Source organism: Mastigoproctus giganteus, chromosome 10, assembly GCF_048544385.1.
Source record: "Mastigoproctus giganteus isolate SK-2022 chromosome 10, ASM4854438v1, whole genome shotgun sequence".
In the NCBI taxonomy this organism is placed as follows: domain Eukaryota; kingdom Metazoa; phylum Arthropoda; class Arachnida; order Uropygi; family Thelyphonidae; genus Mastigoproctus; species Mastigoproctus giganteus.
The window spans coordinates 77,802,879-77,819,704 of record NC_143584.1 but is presented as its reverse complement, the minus strand read 5'-3'; the positions used below and the strand labels follow the sequence as shown (position 1 = coordinate 77,819,704).

Sequence of the window (16,826 nt, the reverse complement as noted above, 5' to 3'; positions counted from 1 at the left end):
TAAATTATCAGGCGACACAGAAGTCGACAGCAGATATAAACTAGACTGTAATCAAGTCATAAAGGAGGTTAGGCAGGCAAAGACAGATTACGAGAAATCTTTGGCAAAGGATGCAAAGAGTTCTTTACTTATGTAAACTCCAGAAGGAAGGAGATGAATCAGACTGGCCACTTAACGTAGATGGTTCACTATTGATCCTGCTCAAGTAGCTGATAAACTGAATGAGTATTTTGCATCTACATTCACAAATGAGGAGTTATTCAAGGAGGGGAATGCCAGAAGTTTATCAAACTCGACCAGGGAGTAAGTGATTTTGTAATAACTGAGAGCAAAGTGGAGGAGAAATTGTTGAAGTTAAACATAAAAAAAAAGCAGCTGGGGTGAATGGAATCTATCCAGTTGTACTGAAGGAGGCAGTGCGGGAAGTTAGCAAACTCTTAGCCATAATTATGAGAGCATCCTTAGATTCAGGGGAGATCCCCATGGATTGGAGGGGTGCAAATGTACCCCCAATTCACAAAGATGGATCAAAGGGTGACTAATAATTATAGACCTGTTAGTTTAACTTCTGTTCCATGGAAAATAATAGGGTTGCTGGTTAAAGAAGCGATACAGGATCATCTAGACAAGGCTGTAGTAATAATTCAGACACAGCATGGTTTTTTTAAGGGAAAGTCTTGTCTGACCAATTAGATTGGATACTATGATGTGTTGACAAAGGAACTGGATGCCAAAAATAATTTTGATATCATATACTTGGATTTGAGGAAAGCATTTGATACTGTTGCACATGAAAGACTGCTGTACAAACTGGAGCAGCATAGCATTAAGGGCAAGTTGCTGCATGCAATGGATAAAGAGATGGTTGAGTGGGAGAAGACAGAGATTGGTAATAAATGTACACTGCTATATGTGGACTAATGTTATTAGTAGAATCTCCAGGGGTTCAGTACTGTGCTCTTTGTTATTTTGTATATTTATCAATGATAGCGATGAAGGTATATCAGGCTTAATATCCAAGTTTGATACAAAGGTTTGATACAAAAGATGATACAAAGGTTGGCAGGGTTGTTAATGACACTAAAGACTGCTATGTGCTAAACACACTAAATGCTACTGCAGCAGGATCTAGAAAAGTTAGGTAGATGGACTGAGAAGTGGGGAGGGGGTAACTGTGCAGTCAGATATGAAGTTGTCTGAGCAGTGCAAATGGGCTGCCTACCAGAGAAGGTCATGGAGTTTTCTCAATGATATAGGTTAGCAGAGAAAAGGAGTGATTATCCCTTTGTATAAGGCAATGGTCAGGCCAAACCTTAAGTACTGCATACAGATCTGGAAGCCTCATTTTAGAAAGGATGTAGAGTTGCTAGAACCAGTACAGAGAAGGGCAACAAGATTGGTGAGAGGAACAAAGGGGGTGCACTTACAAAGAAAGGCTTAAGCTCTGCAAGTTGCAGCATCTTGCTCCATTGTTATTTTGTATATTTATCAATGATATTGATGAATGTATATCAGGCTAATGTCCAAGTTTGCAGATGATACAAAGGTTGGCTGTTGGTTTGTTTGTTTGTTATTTGGTTTTTAGGAGCATTAGCAACTAAGGCCATATTGCTCTGGGATATGCGGTAGTCATTCCCTGACCTATAGAAATGGTCACAAACTTTAAAGGTACCATAAATAAACTGTGCAATGATCAACAGAACCAGTTGGATCTGTCATTGCCTGGGACAAAGGAGCATATGATGAGTATGGGAAATGGTGGAAACCATTCTAGACGCAGCAATGTTACATGAACAAAAGTAATGTTGCAATAATAAAAACAACAAAATAAAGATGAGGAGAAAGATACTGACCTACACCCCAGAGACCAGGTCTAAGACAACACAGAACAATACTAAAAGCAAATATGTGCCATAGGAAACAGGGCGTGCTGACTATAGTCTGGTTATCCCAGAGAACCATAGAAATGGTTACAAACCTAGAGTGTACCATAATGTAACTGTGCCATGGCATCAGGACTAGTAAAATCTGGCAATGCCTAAGCCTAAGGAGCATATAGAGAATATAGGAAATGGAGGAAAACCATCCAAGACGCAGCAGCAATATGAGAACAAAAGAAATTTTGAGATATTATAAACAGCAAAAATAAATTCAAGGAGCAGGAAACTGACCAGATCCTTAGTATTCATGTCTCAGACAACACAGTGCTCTCCTGCAAACAAATAGGTGACACTGAAAATAAGGCTTGTTAATTCAAGACTTGCCAACCCAGAGAACCACAGAAATGATCAAAATCTATGGATGGAACATAATTTAACTGTGCCATGCTCAGCAGGAACAACGAACCTGTCATTGCCAAAGCCTAAAGACATTTAGTGAACATAGGTAAGGGTGGAAATCATCATAGATACATGAACAAAGGAAATGATTGTGATAATACAAGCAACAAATTGAAGTCAGGAAGCATGACACTGACCCATACCCCCAGTGACCAGGTCCCAGACAACACAATAATCCACTACAGGCAGACATGTGCCACCGAGAACAGGGCATGTTGATTGCAGTCTAGTTGTCTCAGAGAACCGGAGAAATGGACATAAGCTTTGAATGTACCATGCCGTAACTGTGCCAGGCTCACCAGGACCAGATGAAACTGTCATTGCCTAAGCCTATGGAACACTTGCTATGTGAGGGTAATGGTGGAAAATCATCCTGGAAACAGCAGTATCACATGAACAATAGTAATGCAGTGATAATGAAAACAACAAAAATGAAGACAGGGGGCATGATGCTGACCTACACACCCAGTGTACAGGTCTAAGACAACAAAGGACACTACTACAAGCAAACAGGTGACAAAGGAAACAGGACATACTGACTACCATCCTGACACCTCGGAGAACCATAGAGATGGTCATGAACCTTGAATGTACCATAAATCAATTAATAGCATCAATTAATCTAATAATAGTTGAATTAAATTAAAATTAATTAAAAATAACCTCATATTGAAATACCATGTCCTGCCACTCTTGGACAGGATTGAGCCCTGCAAGAGTTGACATACACAGAAATGACTGTTGCCATGTCACCCATGAAACAATACCATATTACCACTCTTGGACAGGATTAGGCCCTGCAAGAGTGGGACTAGACAAAATAAGATAAACATCACGTTAGATAAAGAAATATAATAAATATTATATAGCAAATAAATATAAAAATATTATGAAGTGACTCCAAGGAAAGAGACTAAAGGAACTAAGAGACTAAAACTTGCCTGATGTGTAATGTTAATGATGTGTAACAAAGAATGATGATGTCTGAGGAATGGCGGTGTTCGTGCTGCTGTATATCAGACAATCAATAATTAATGATATTAATGTATATCTCTTGCCATGTCATCTTGACAATATGTGCCATCACTACCACTCTTGGACAGGATTGGGCCCTGCAAGAGATGGATTAGATTTATTTGTTTCATTTTAATCTTATTCTACTATGTTTTATCTCATTTTATTTTATTTTATTTATTTTGTTTTACTCTGTTTTGTTATATTTTACTTTATCTTAACCTTATTCTATTTATTTTATTTTACTTTATTTTACTTTATTTTATTTTACTTTAATTATAATATTTAATTACTAAGAGGAAACAAAACTAAAGGTGTGCCCTGGTAACTCTGAGGGGACCTTCCCTGATGCGTTACCCGGTCACACAGGTCAAATTAACGGGACACCAGAAGTCCAAAGAATCAACCACAGGACCGGACCAGTCCGCGTCCCCATAAGAAAAAGTAGACCCTGGCTGCCTCCGTGTGGCTAGGGATGGGAGTGAGGGGCTGTAACACAAACCTGCCACAGCCCCCTACTGCTAAATGCCAGGTGCCGGCAAACACACAACGCAAACATAACACTAATGCACACCTAATTACACATTTCATCTATCAGATGCAAAAGTTTTTTTTTTTTTTTTATTCTCCAAAATTCAAAAACTTAAAAATTTAAAATTTAAATTCTTTAAACTTTTTTTTTTTTTTATTTATTTTTTTATTTTTTTTTTTTGTGTGTGTAATATATATATTTCTTATATTTAGATGCTCTTTTAAGTTTCTTTTCTAAGCCGGCAACTTGGCGAAAAGCCTAACAAACGGCGGATATAGGGGAAACCCTGGAAGCCGCCAATAACTTACAAATACACTTGTATGTATGACCTTTCCGCAGCCTCAGGGGTGACGCTGGGACCAAAGTACGGAAAGCTATATATTTTGCTTGCTGATTAGTAAGTGCTAAATACTCTGTGTGATACACAGGAGTTTTTGCTCCCGTTGCCTAAAGCTGATTGCCAGTGTCTAGGCTCACACCTCCTCGCGGTCCGGGGTGGGCAGGTAGGGGTGAATCCCTTGCCTGGCTAGGAGACGAGGCCTTCTTGTTTATCTTGACTCAAGAGGGGAGTTTCAAATTTTCTCCTCTTGAGGTTTTCAGGAGCATTTCCGTGCCCTTTCGGTTTTGCCTTGTAAACTGAGTTAAAGTTGAGCATTTCTGTGCCCTTTCGGATTTGCCTTATAATGTTGAGCATTTCCGTGCCCTACAAAATTGCTAAATTAAAACCGAGTTGGAGTTTGAGTACTTCTGATGTTTCGGATTGCTAAGTTAACCAGTTGAGTTGAATTGAGTTGCCTTGTTTAAAGCTAACTATAGTTACTCCTGGGACCTCACCCATTTAACTTGGGTGGAGGAGATTTTATCACGTAGATAGATTTTCGCGTGTTTTAAATTCCATTAAGTTCGGTCTGGATCTGAAGCTCTTTGCTCATTTATAACACTGTGTAAATATTGTAAATATTTATTGTTCCTCATCTTTGAGGTGCAACTTTTAATTGTAAATAATTGTTTTTATGTATACAATAATGTCTTCATCTAGTGACGAAGATGATATTACAGATAAGGAATCGTTGATGGTCATGAGTGGGGTCACTGAGGATGAACCTGAGGAGTTAGTGTTAGATGAGTTGGTAGCACAGGTACAAGAACCAATTGAAAAAGATGTTTTTTCGGGCAAGACTTTGCAGCGGACACCAATTAAGACTAGGTCATCGTCTCTACCAAGTACCTCACATACTCATAAAGAATCTAAGAAGAAGAAAAGGAAGCAAGTGTAAATGACTTCAGATTGTGGTGGCTTAAGCGATAAGGAAAATACCAAGAAAAAGAAGAAATATATAAATAAAGTCAATGCTGACGAAAATTTTTATTATATTTTTAAGGCTAGAGAACAGCTTAAAGAGTTTCTTTGGGACACAAACAGTAATGTATCTAGTGTAGTGATAAAAATAATATGACATATGGAATATTGTTAAAAAGAAGGCACATCAAGTACACGTTGAGAATGTTTTATTAAAGGAAAAGTTGAAGAAAGTTGATCGACATGAAAGTTATTCATCTGTAGTATCGAAAAAAGTGGAAGAAAGAGTTAGTGTTCCAAAAGTCATGATCGTAAAAGTCACCTTGAATAGACATAAAACTAGTGATGAGGTTAAAGTTGATATACTAAAAGAGGTAAGACCGATGTTAGCGACGGCCAAGGTCAGAAACATAAGACCTATTAGAGATCGTGGGGTGCTTATAGAAGCAGAGACAACAGATGACCTAATGAAAATCAAGACCTGTTCCAAATTGCAAGAACTAGGATTAAAGTATACTGTGCCAAAGCCAATTTATCCGAGGATTGTCATATTTGACGTTGAATTGGATGTTGAAAGAGAAGAACTCCTGAACCAAATCTGGCATGGAAATTTCAAGGAAAGTTTTACTGAAAAGAAATTCAAAATGTGTGTGGAGATATTAACGGTTAATAAAAATAAAAAGACACAGTTAAATAACTGGATACTCCAGGTGAATAATGAATTGTGGAATTGATTAAGTGACAGAACACGTCTATTTATACGGTGGTCCTCCTGTAAATTCAAAGAAATTTTTGCAGTTGTTCAATGTTTTAAGTGTCTAATGTTTGGCCATGTCGCAAAGTATTGTAAGAGGGAAATGCTTTGTGGACACTGCGCAAAGTCAGGTCACACATTTAGAGATTGTACAGACCGAAGTAATGAGCCTACTTGTGGGAATTGTTTTAAGAAGGGAGTGGCGGCTGCACATGTTGCGGTGAGTAGGGAATGTCCAGAATATATTAAGGTGACTGAAAATTTTAAAAAGAAGATTAATTATGGATAGAAACATTAAAATTTTTCAACTAAATGCACAACGTTCAAAGGCAGTCGCCGCCCAGCTGCATAAAGCAATGGAAACGGAGGACGTGGACATTGCCTTGCTGCAGGAGCCTTACTCTGCGGATGGTCAAGTGAGGGGATATCCTGTTGGACACAGAACTGTTTATGAAGGTAATAGACCTACAACAGCAATCATAGTAAGAAATAAAGAGTTTGTGGTAACTAGAATAAATTCTATGTGTAGTGAGAAGTATATATGGTGTGAAGTGATATGTAATCTCAGTAGGTTTTATTTTGTAACAGTGTATTGTCCACCATCTGAAGAAATAGAGCCATATATAAGTTATTTAGAAAAGTTATACAGAGTGTTGGGTTCCTGTAGTGTGGTGTCCATTGTCTCCAATGCTAACTCTCCCCTATGGGGTAGTAATGTCTACGATGATAGGGGTCAGATACTAGAGGATTTAATTGCTGCTTCTGGGTTAGAGATAGTTAATGTTGCAGGGCATGAACCTACATACTCGTCAACGCATGGGTAGTCATTTATTGATTTGACGATGGCGACTTATTCGGTCGTGCATAAAATTAAAGATTGGAAGGTGACCGAGAACTTAACTATTAGTGACAACAATGGCATTTCCTTTATTATCGGAAGTACTGATAATGTTAGAAAATATGATATTGATAGATTTAAGATAAATAGTGCGACATGGGCCAGATTTGACATTGAATTTGAACAGAATGTCTTACAGGTGGACTGGACTCAATTATTATCGGAAGAAATGGTAAAAAGTTTAACTGAAATGATACAAATGTGCTGTAATAGGTGCATGAAGAAAAGGAAGGGTGTGAATAGACCTGTGTTTTGGTGGACAATGGAGTTGACTCAGAAAGAAAAATAGTGTTTAAGAAAAGGTGCCAATTTCAAAGACTTAGGAGATCTGGTGATAGTGAAATGTGTGATTTAGTAAAAGAACAGTATAGAGTTCTCAGACGTGACTACGTTCATGCCATCAACAGAACCAAGATTGAGAAATAGATTGTCGATTTTAAAGGTGCCTTCGACAGATTATGGTGGGGAGCATCCTTAATAGGATTAGTAAGACAGATTGCTCTAATAAAATTTATTCTGTATTCAGGAATTATTTCAGTGAATGACAAGTTGTTGTTAAAACAAGGTTTAGTGAGGTAAGCAGGAAAATATACCGAGGTTGTCCTCAGGGCTCGGTGTTAGGCCCTTTTGCTTGGAACATGGTATTCGATGAATTTTTGAATGAGGAAATACCAGATGTGGAAAGTATCGCCTATGCGGATGATTTGGTTATGATTGTCTCTGGAAATGCCAGATCACAAGTTGAAAGTAAGGCTGACGAGGCTTTACGCAAGTTAGCAGACTGGTCCAAAAAACATAAGTTATTAATATCTAATGAAAAGACTGTCCAAATGTTATTAAAAAGGAAATTGAGTATGAACCGGGCTCCTACTGTGAGGCTTCTGGGTGATGCAGTTCATTACGTGAGAGTAAATAAATATCTTGGACTCAAAATAGAAGAACGGTTGTATTTTATCGAACATGTTAAGTATTTAAAAGAAAAAATTCAGACACTATGCTAAGCTCCGGACGTTGGTGCGTACTGAATGGGGGATAAAGGGCAGAGCCACAAATCTATTATATGAATGCTTGTTCCTGCCAATCATAACGTATGCCTCTGGGGCTTGGGTGCACAGAATACCAATAGTAATAATTCAAAAGCATTTGATCCAAGCACAAAGATTTGCATTATTAGGAATAACTCAAGCATGTCAAACTGTCTCCTCAGAGGCCTCGGATAGGGTCCCTGTTCAGTCAATGGTTTTATTGGCAGGTCTGCTGTTCCTGACAAAAAGAAACATAAACAGGACATATTTAGATATAACATCTTGTCCTGATAATACAAGGATTTATTCAAAATTAGATGTAAAATTAGAAAAGAAAAGGATTAAGAAGGAAATTTTAAATAAATGGCAGGAAAATTGGGATATGTGTGATAAAGGATGGCAGACCTATGACTTCATTCCAAGGGTAGAAGTTAACTAATGCTAAAGGAATATGCTTTAACTAATGGAAAAGGATACCGAAATTGTGGATATGAAGAAGAAACCGTGGCTACAGTTTGGACTAAACTCAATGTTCCTATTGACTGGACATGGACTCACCTTGAGACTTAATCAGTTGGGGCTGGTGGACAGTGGACTTTGTCATTGTGGTAGTCCAGAGACATCATTACATATTATGTCTGATTGTTTTTTTTTTTTTTTTTTTTTAAGTTAGTTGTTGGCGCATCGGCTTCTGTGGCCATAATGCACCTCCCAAGGTTTTTGCAGTACTTTGATCCAAGCCCGAGGCGGGATTCGAACCCGCGACCTTTGGGTTGCCAGGCAGGTACTTTACCCACCTGGCCAGCCATGTTAGATTGTGTAACATATGTTGATTTGAGGCATGAATTAGAGGTGTGTCTTGGAAGTCTGGAGAGAGAGGTGGTCTGTGGATCACGTTTATGAATAAGTGTCTTTTCATAAATTAAAAAATTTATTTTAATAAATTTGTAGGTGCGATTTTTAGCAGAAGGAAAAGGATACCGGAAGATAGTAGAGCCCCGCCTCCTCGTGGCAGGGATGGGAACTCCCATAATTAAGATGAATGGATTTAATCAAGATTAATCTTTTTTTTGGGAGGCTAAGTGGCCGATTTAAAGTTTTTTATTCAATTTGAGTTGAGTTGAGTTATATTATATTAAATTAACAAAATATTTTAATTAGACTAGCAATATAAAACCATTTTCATGACATTAACCATGGATGGACTTCGGTCCAGGGAATGATAGTCTGAAAACGGGAACTTAATGGAATGACCTTTCCGCATCCTCCGTATTTGGTGGTGATGGGCTCGAACCTTGGTCTAATCAAGAATCGTGAGCTATGCACTGCTGCTCCTTCCCACCTGGCTACGGAGGCACCTACAAAGGTTGGCAGGTTTGTTAATGATAGTAAAGACAGTATGCTACTCCAACTGGATCTAGATAAGTTAGGCAAATGGGCTGAGAAGTAGGAACTGAAGTTTAAAATTGACAAATGCAAAGTACTGCATGTGGGTAGCAATAACTGAAGAGAAACATACCAATTGTGTGGTACTACACTCAGGGAAGTGGAAAGTGAAAAAGACTTGGGGGTAACTGTGCAGTCAAATATTAAGTTCGCTGAGCAGAGCAGACAGGCTGCCAGAGCAGGTCATGGAGTCTTGTCAATGATATATAGGAATTTTGCTAGCAGGTACAGGAAAGTGATTATCCCATTATACAAAGCAATGGTCAGGCCACACCTAGAGTACTGTGCACAGGTCTGGAGGCCTCATTTTAGGAAGGATGTAGAGTTGCTAGAATGAGTACAAAGAAAGGCAACAAGATTGGTGCTCTTACCAAGAAAGTATTAAGTTCTGCAAATTGCAGAACTTAGTAAGTTGGAGAGTAGGCACCTGTAAAGTGATCTGATTGAGGTGTATAAGGCCTTGAATGGCTTGAGCAGGTTCAATGCTGACGGAATACTTCCACCTTTTCAGATTAAGAACCTAAGGGGGGAATAGGTTCAAATTGAGGAAAGACAGTTATAGAATAGATGTGCAGAAGTTTGCCTTTAACCAGCGGGTAGTTGGTTGCTGGAACAGACTTCCATCTGTTGCTGTGGAAGTTGATAGCTTAAATAAATTTAAGGCTGAACTAGACAAACGTCTGGAATGACTGGATGGATGAAATGGGAAGGGTTTTTTTTTTTATTATTTTGGCTGATGCTTTATAAGCTTGCTTTCTTGCATCATATGCTTTAACTAATGCTAATGTATGCATTTGTCTCTCTTTAAAGAATTCTCTGCCTCTACCTGAAATCATGTTAAATTTTAAATCATTAATTATCCCATAATATAAAGCAATGCTTAGAATACATCTTAAATGATGCATACAGGGAAACTTCATTTTAGGAAGAATGTAAATCTCTCAGAATGAGTAAAAGAAGGAAAATAAGATTAGTTAACAGCACCAGAAGGAACTCTTACTAAGAAAAGCTCGGATTTTGTAAGCTGCTTTTGGAATTATACATCTGCATGGAGGAGACCTAATTAAAGTGTTTAAGACTTTAAATGGGTTGAGGAAACAAAATTCTGATGTCGCCTTTACTCATCCTTGGATGACAAGCACAAGGAAACAAATTTAAATTGGAAAGAGATGGTTGCAGAATAAATATATATAAATCTACTTTCAGCCAGGGAGAAATTTACTGTTTTTGCTAATACTAATTCTAAAACCTTAATCAATATACTGAAAAAAATATATATACAGCCACTCCCTGACTTACGTAATACTTGACTTATGGAAATTCAACTATATTTAAGTTTTTTCCCGTCTGTGCAAACTTAAAAAAATCATCGTGGAAACGTATTTTGCATCCCATAGGAATAAATGGAGGTATCGTGAAAATATAATGTAAACCCAATAACACATTATTTTTTGGCAATTCGTTCCAAGACCTCGGAAGTTGAAATTTTTGCTATATAACTAAGCTATTTATCACTCTGAAAGGTAATTTTTATAATAGAACGCTACCCTTTTTTTTTTTTTTTTTCATTGTTATCATATGTACCTTAATAAGAATCAATTTTGAATACCTTTATGATATTTTTCTAAAACACATTTCTGGAGGTCACTACCATAAAACAATAAAACCAATTTTCACTTTCCAGTTTAATGGGTTTTCTGTTAATGCATCTAACTATAAATGTGTAGTAAACTGGATCTTATTGCATTTGTAGTAATCCCGATAACTGGAATTGGTTGTGTTTTTATGTTATTATGGTGAAATGTGTTCCCCTTCACTGAAATCTTCAATCATAAAAAATACATAAATAAATTTTCAGAATCTTTTCTTCATTCCTATTTACTTATTACAATGGTAAAGGAAAAGGGACCAATGGAAAGTCCAAATGCTGGCAGTGCTGGGAAACGAAACAAAATTGATTTAGAAATGAAGATGATTAATTAAGAAGTATGAAACAGGACAAAGTTTGTCATCTATTGCACGGAATTAGGTCTCTGCTTCAACAGTGAATACTATTTTAAGGGACAGTGTGCATATAAAAGAACATGTTAAGGGATCAACATATTCCACACCAGGGACAGTGCGCCCCAACATTGATCACAAAACAGCGTTCAGGTGCTATATCAAAGATGGAAAAGCTATTAATAATATAGATGGAAAATCATATTCAGAAGCAAGTGAATTCAAGCAAGAAGTATTTATGAAGATAACGATAAGCACAGCAAACCCCAAGCCAATTTCGTGGCAAGCAATGGGTGATTTAATAGGTTGAAGCATCACGCTGGTTTCCAAAACATTAAAGTATGTGGTGAAGCTGGCAGTGTCGATTCTGCAGCTGCAAAGAAATTTTGCGATGTGTTGCAAAAAACCCCTTCTAAATCTCCCCCAGTCCTCAACTTCCGTAGCGGTGTGCTTATCAGTTGGAGAGTTAATTCTGACAACAATGCTCAAAAGGTAAAACTTGATGACGTTATGCCTGTCCCCTCTCTTTTTGTAGTTTGATAATTTTTGTAATTTTGTACATGTTTGTAATTTTTATTGCACATGAGATAAAAAATTTGAATAATTCTATTTACATGTTCGTCAAACATTTCTTTTTTTTTTGCACAGAAACAAACTGTATCTGTGTCTGTCTGAAAAGACAGAAACTGTATCTGTGTCTGTCTGAAAAGACAGACACAGATACAGTTTGTTTATCAGAACAAATCTGTTCTGAAAACAAACATGTTTCTTGTATATATATATACAAGAAACATATATAGATAGGTTACATAAAATGATTGGAAAAGATTCCTCTTGGTATTAGACAGATATGTACTGCAAGGTTTCCTCCACATTCCTTCAGAATAAGAGGAAACCTTGCAGTACATATCTTGCAGCTTCAATAATTCAATGCAAACTAAGAATTTATGTATATGGTGAAGTTCAATAACAAGAAATAAAGAGTGTATGCGATTAAAACTCATAAAAATTTGAAAAGAGATCATTAAAAAAAAAATTCCATCCAACCATTACAGAATATAAAAGTAAATGATTTTAATGATATTTACCCTTAATCCACTTTCTGATTTAATATCCATAATAGATAACACTGTTTCATATAAAATAGCATTACCCACATTTTTACTGCTTTCTGTATTTGTTGCCACCTAAGAGAAAAATGCATATTCTTTTGAGAAAAGCATTATTAAAATGTAAAAATTTAATCATTATTAGATAAATCTACCAAGAAAATCTTATATGTAGCATCGCAACACTTTAAATTAATAATTTTCCAAATATCAATAATCTCCAATATAAATATTTAATAATAATGAATATATATAAATAAAAATATAAATACATTTATACATAAATAAATATATAATAAATATATATAAATAAAAATATAAATACATTTATACATAAATAAATATATAATAAATAATAATTTCCAATATAAATAATTTTTTAAAACCCTTAAATCTCAGCAAATAATACTGCAAGGAAGCTAACAGAGCAGGAGGGAGAATTTTACAATCTCTCTATCTCATGTGCTAATGCAGATTCCTACTCATAAAAGTACATTGATAAAGCAGATATATTCAGATTACATCATTTTGGTTTAAAAACTAACTTTTTAAATAATAAATATTTAACCACTGTGTAACTATATAGGGGCTTAGAGGGGAACAAACATTCTCTGTGTTATCAGACACTCAGTCTAAAACACTGATGGATCCAATATCTTTCTATTTCAGAAGATTTAGGAGAAGTCCGGTTGGCCTGCCTCCCTAAAATCCTCTCACGCACACCTTCTCGATGGTAAGCCCTGTTACGTCACTTAGGTGGCAACGAACGTGTAGAGCGGTTCTCTTCAAGATGCCTGGTCAGTGTGAAGAGGAAAAGACAAAACCCTCCAGCACATGACAGCACAACGAAACAAATGGCCCTCAGTCCCCAACAGCTTTCACTCCCCCTCTTACGGCAGAGAGAGAGGATAAGAATGGAAGCAGAGGGCACTAAGAATCTCTGGGTATGACCAGTGCTGCCATGCATGGAAACTGAACTTGGCCTGTTACAACCTAAGATTGCTCATCACCTAAGACAGGATATTAGAGCTGGAAAAGGAATTAGAAAATGTGAATTGGAATATCATCGGTTTGGCTGAAACAAGAAGAAGAAATTAATCACTTATAAGTTTATCGAGTGGAAATCTGCTGTACACCAATGGAAACAGTGAAAGGAGCGAAGGTGGAGTTGGCTTTCTGGTACATAACGATATAAAAAACAACATTTTGGAATTCAAAAGTATATCAGCAAGGGTGTCAAGACTACTACTCAGGATTTTTAAGAGGTATAAGCTAAAGGTTATAATGATTTATGCACCAACATCGAGCCACGATGATGAAGAGGTTGAAGAAATGTACACTGAAATGAGAATCTTCTAGATGAACAGAAAACTCACTACGTTATCATTATGGGGGACTTCAATGCTAAGGTTGGAAAGAGACAAAACAGTGCAGAAAGGGAAACTATAGGAAATTTTGGAACTGGTGAAAGAAATCAGAAATTATAGGCCAATTAGCTTGTTATCCCACATCTACAAGTTGTTCACAAGGGTCATTACTAACAGATTAGAAAGAATACGTGATAAGAATCACCCGAAAGAGCAAGCTGGCTTTAGGACAGGATTCTCAACTATGGATCACCTTCATGTAATATCACAGCTAATGGAGAAAGCAAATGAATATAAAACACCATTATGCCTGGCATTTGTGGATTATGTAAAGGCATTTGACTCCATACAGCATAAGGCAATGTTTCGGGCACTGGAAAGACAAGGCATAGATACCCCATATATTATGATTTTGAAGAAAATATATGAGAACACTACATCCTTTATTAGACTAGACAAAGACAGTAGCAAACTTAAAATGGAGAAAGGAGATCGACAAGGAGGCACAACATCTCCAAAGTTGTTTACTGCTGCCCTTGAGGAAGCTTTCAGAAGATTAGACTGGTCGCAGAAAGGAGTCGATATGAATGGAGAGTACCTAAATAATTTGATTTAGGTAGTGAAGTGACAAGTAAAACTTGTCACTTCACTTCACTTATTGAAGTGAAACTCGGGCACTCACCAAAAGAATGGAAGAGAAGCTGAGATCTACAGTGAAGAATGGAATGAATTATACTGGGAATCAGACTGTTAGATAAAAAGTTGTTGTTGTTGTTATTTGCAAGCTATTGGCGCATGAGCAGCTTAGGCTATAATGCACCTAGCCTAGATAGGAGTTTTGTATATCAGCATTTTTTTACTTTACTTGTGGTTTACGGCAGAACCAAGACTTTGCTATATATATTTGTGTAGCTTCTCTATAAAAGGTGTACTATTAATTTTATATGTTTTGAAAGTATCCAGTTAACTTAAGGAAGCAGAAAACTTCGGTTATATTTGGCCGGTCATCTAAAATTGTTTTAAGCATTAGATTGTTTTGTTTATTCTTTATTGATTGAAAGGCTCTTTGATGTTCTCTATGAAATTTTGGACAGTTCACCATGAAGTGTTGTATAGTCAGCGGAACTTGACAGTTTTGGCATTGAAGGGGGGGGTCTTCACCTCTGAGTAGATAACAGTGAGTCATATGTGTATGCCCGATTCGCAATCGAGCGAGGATCACTTCTTCCTGTCTATTTGATCGGAAGCTAGTAGACCATGGTCGAAGTGTTTCTTTTATTAGGCGAAGTTTGTTGTTAGTCTGATCTAGCCAGTGTTTTTCCCATTGTTTTATTCCCTTTGGTGGATCAAGGCCTTGTAATCTGTATATGGCATTGTATGAAAGGCATAATCAGATGTGGAAGCTTCTTTTGCTGCTTTGTCTGCTCTTTCATTTCCAGTTATTCCTGTGTGGCCTGGGATCCAGCAGATTCTGATATTGTGATTTCTTTGTAATACCTTTAATACTGAAAATTGGATATGTTGTAGGATTGGGTGTCCTTTGGTAATTGCGTTCTGCAAGGCAGTAACAGAGCTAAGCGAGTCCGTGAAAATAATGCTGTTTGCTATCTGTTTATGTTTGATTTGGTTTATAGCCATTGAAATGGCTTGTAATTCAGCAGTAAAAATACTGCATTCTTTTGGGAGTTGTAGGATGAAGGTACGATCCTCAAAATGAATTGCAGCGCCTACACAAGTCTCTGATTTAGACCCATCTGTATATATGAAAGTGTGATGTGGATATTGTTCTTTGTATGCTGCATATAACTGCTGGTAGTTTTTTCTGGATAGAGTGTTTTTCCCCCAGGTTTGAAAATACATATCATATATGGGTTGAACTATGCACCATGGTGGAATGGTCTGTGTAATTGCAGTAGCTACGTTGTCATAATCAAGCTCTCGACTTAGTAGTAAATCTTTCAGACGGATGTTGGTAGGTCGATTCATCCATGGATGGGCTTGGTATAAGTTTTCCCAGTTATATGAAAACAGAAAATCTCTATTTGGATGACACTGATAGATTTTATCTTGAGGGCATAGTGCAATAACAAGTTCTGTTGTCTAAGCTCCAATGAAGGTTCATGGGCTTCTGCATAAAGGCTTTGTATAGGTGAAGTTCGAAAAGCGCCGAGTGCTATACGGAGTGCACTGTGGTGTATGGGGTCTAACCATCTCAAAGGACTTGGTTTAGCCAAGTCGTAAACAGCTGCTCCATAATCTAGTTTGGCACGAACTATAGATCGATAAAGTTTGAGAAGTGTATATCGATCTGCTCTCCAAGTTGTTGCGGAAAGAATTTTGAGAATGTTTAATTTCTTTAAGCAAGAAAGCCTGAGTTGTTTAATGTGATCAAGGAATGTTAGTTTCTTATCCAAAAGAAGTCCTAAGAATCTTATGCTTGGTACTACTGGGATAATATGTCCATCAAGTTTCAATTCAGGATCAGGGTGTAGGTTTTGTTTTCTACAGAAGTGTATACACACAGTTTTTTGTGTGGAAATCCGGAAGCCATTTGTTTGAGCCCATTTGCTTATTTTGTTTACTGTTCCTTGTAGCTGCCGTTCTATACTTCGCATATTCTGAGAGTGATAGGAAATGCTGAAATTGTCAACGTATAAAGCTGCGTCAACGATTCTTGGAATTTGCTCGGTTATTGCATTTATTTTAATAGCGAACAGGGTCGTGCTAAGCACAGATCCTTGAGGCACTCCTTCTTCTTGGATGAAAACCTTTGAAAGGATTGTCTGCAGCCTAACTTGGAATGTCCTGTGTTGCAAGAAATTTTGGATATATTTAGGAAGATGTCCACGTAAACCAAGGAGGTATAGGATTTGAAGGATTCCATAACTCCATGCCGTATCGTAAGCTTTTTCTATATCAAAACAGATCATGACGTGATGTTCCTTTCAGATGAAGGCATTCTGTATACTGTTTTCTAATTTTATAAGTAGGTCTAGTGTTGAGCGATTTTTCCTGAAACCATGCTGTGCCGAGTCGAGAAG

At 37.1% G+C, this 16,826-nt stretch overlaps 1 protein-coding gene across 1 annotated transcript in view; it reads right to left on the bottom strand.

Annotated features, from left to right (window-relative positions):
• Positions 1-16,826, bottom strand: part of LOC150079103 (AP-1 complex subunit gamma-1-like) — a 650,293-nt gene that overhangs the window by 465,802 nt on the left and 167,665 nt on the right. The window contains 1 exon segment of the mRNA XM_090383609.1: positions 12,398-12,496. Coding sequence (XP_090239735.1) covers positions 12,398-12,496 — 99 coding nt within the window.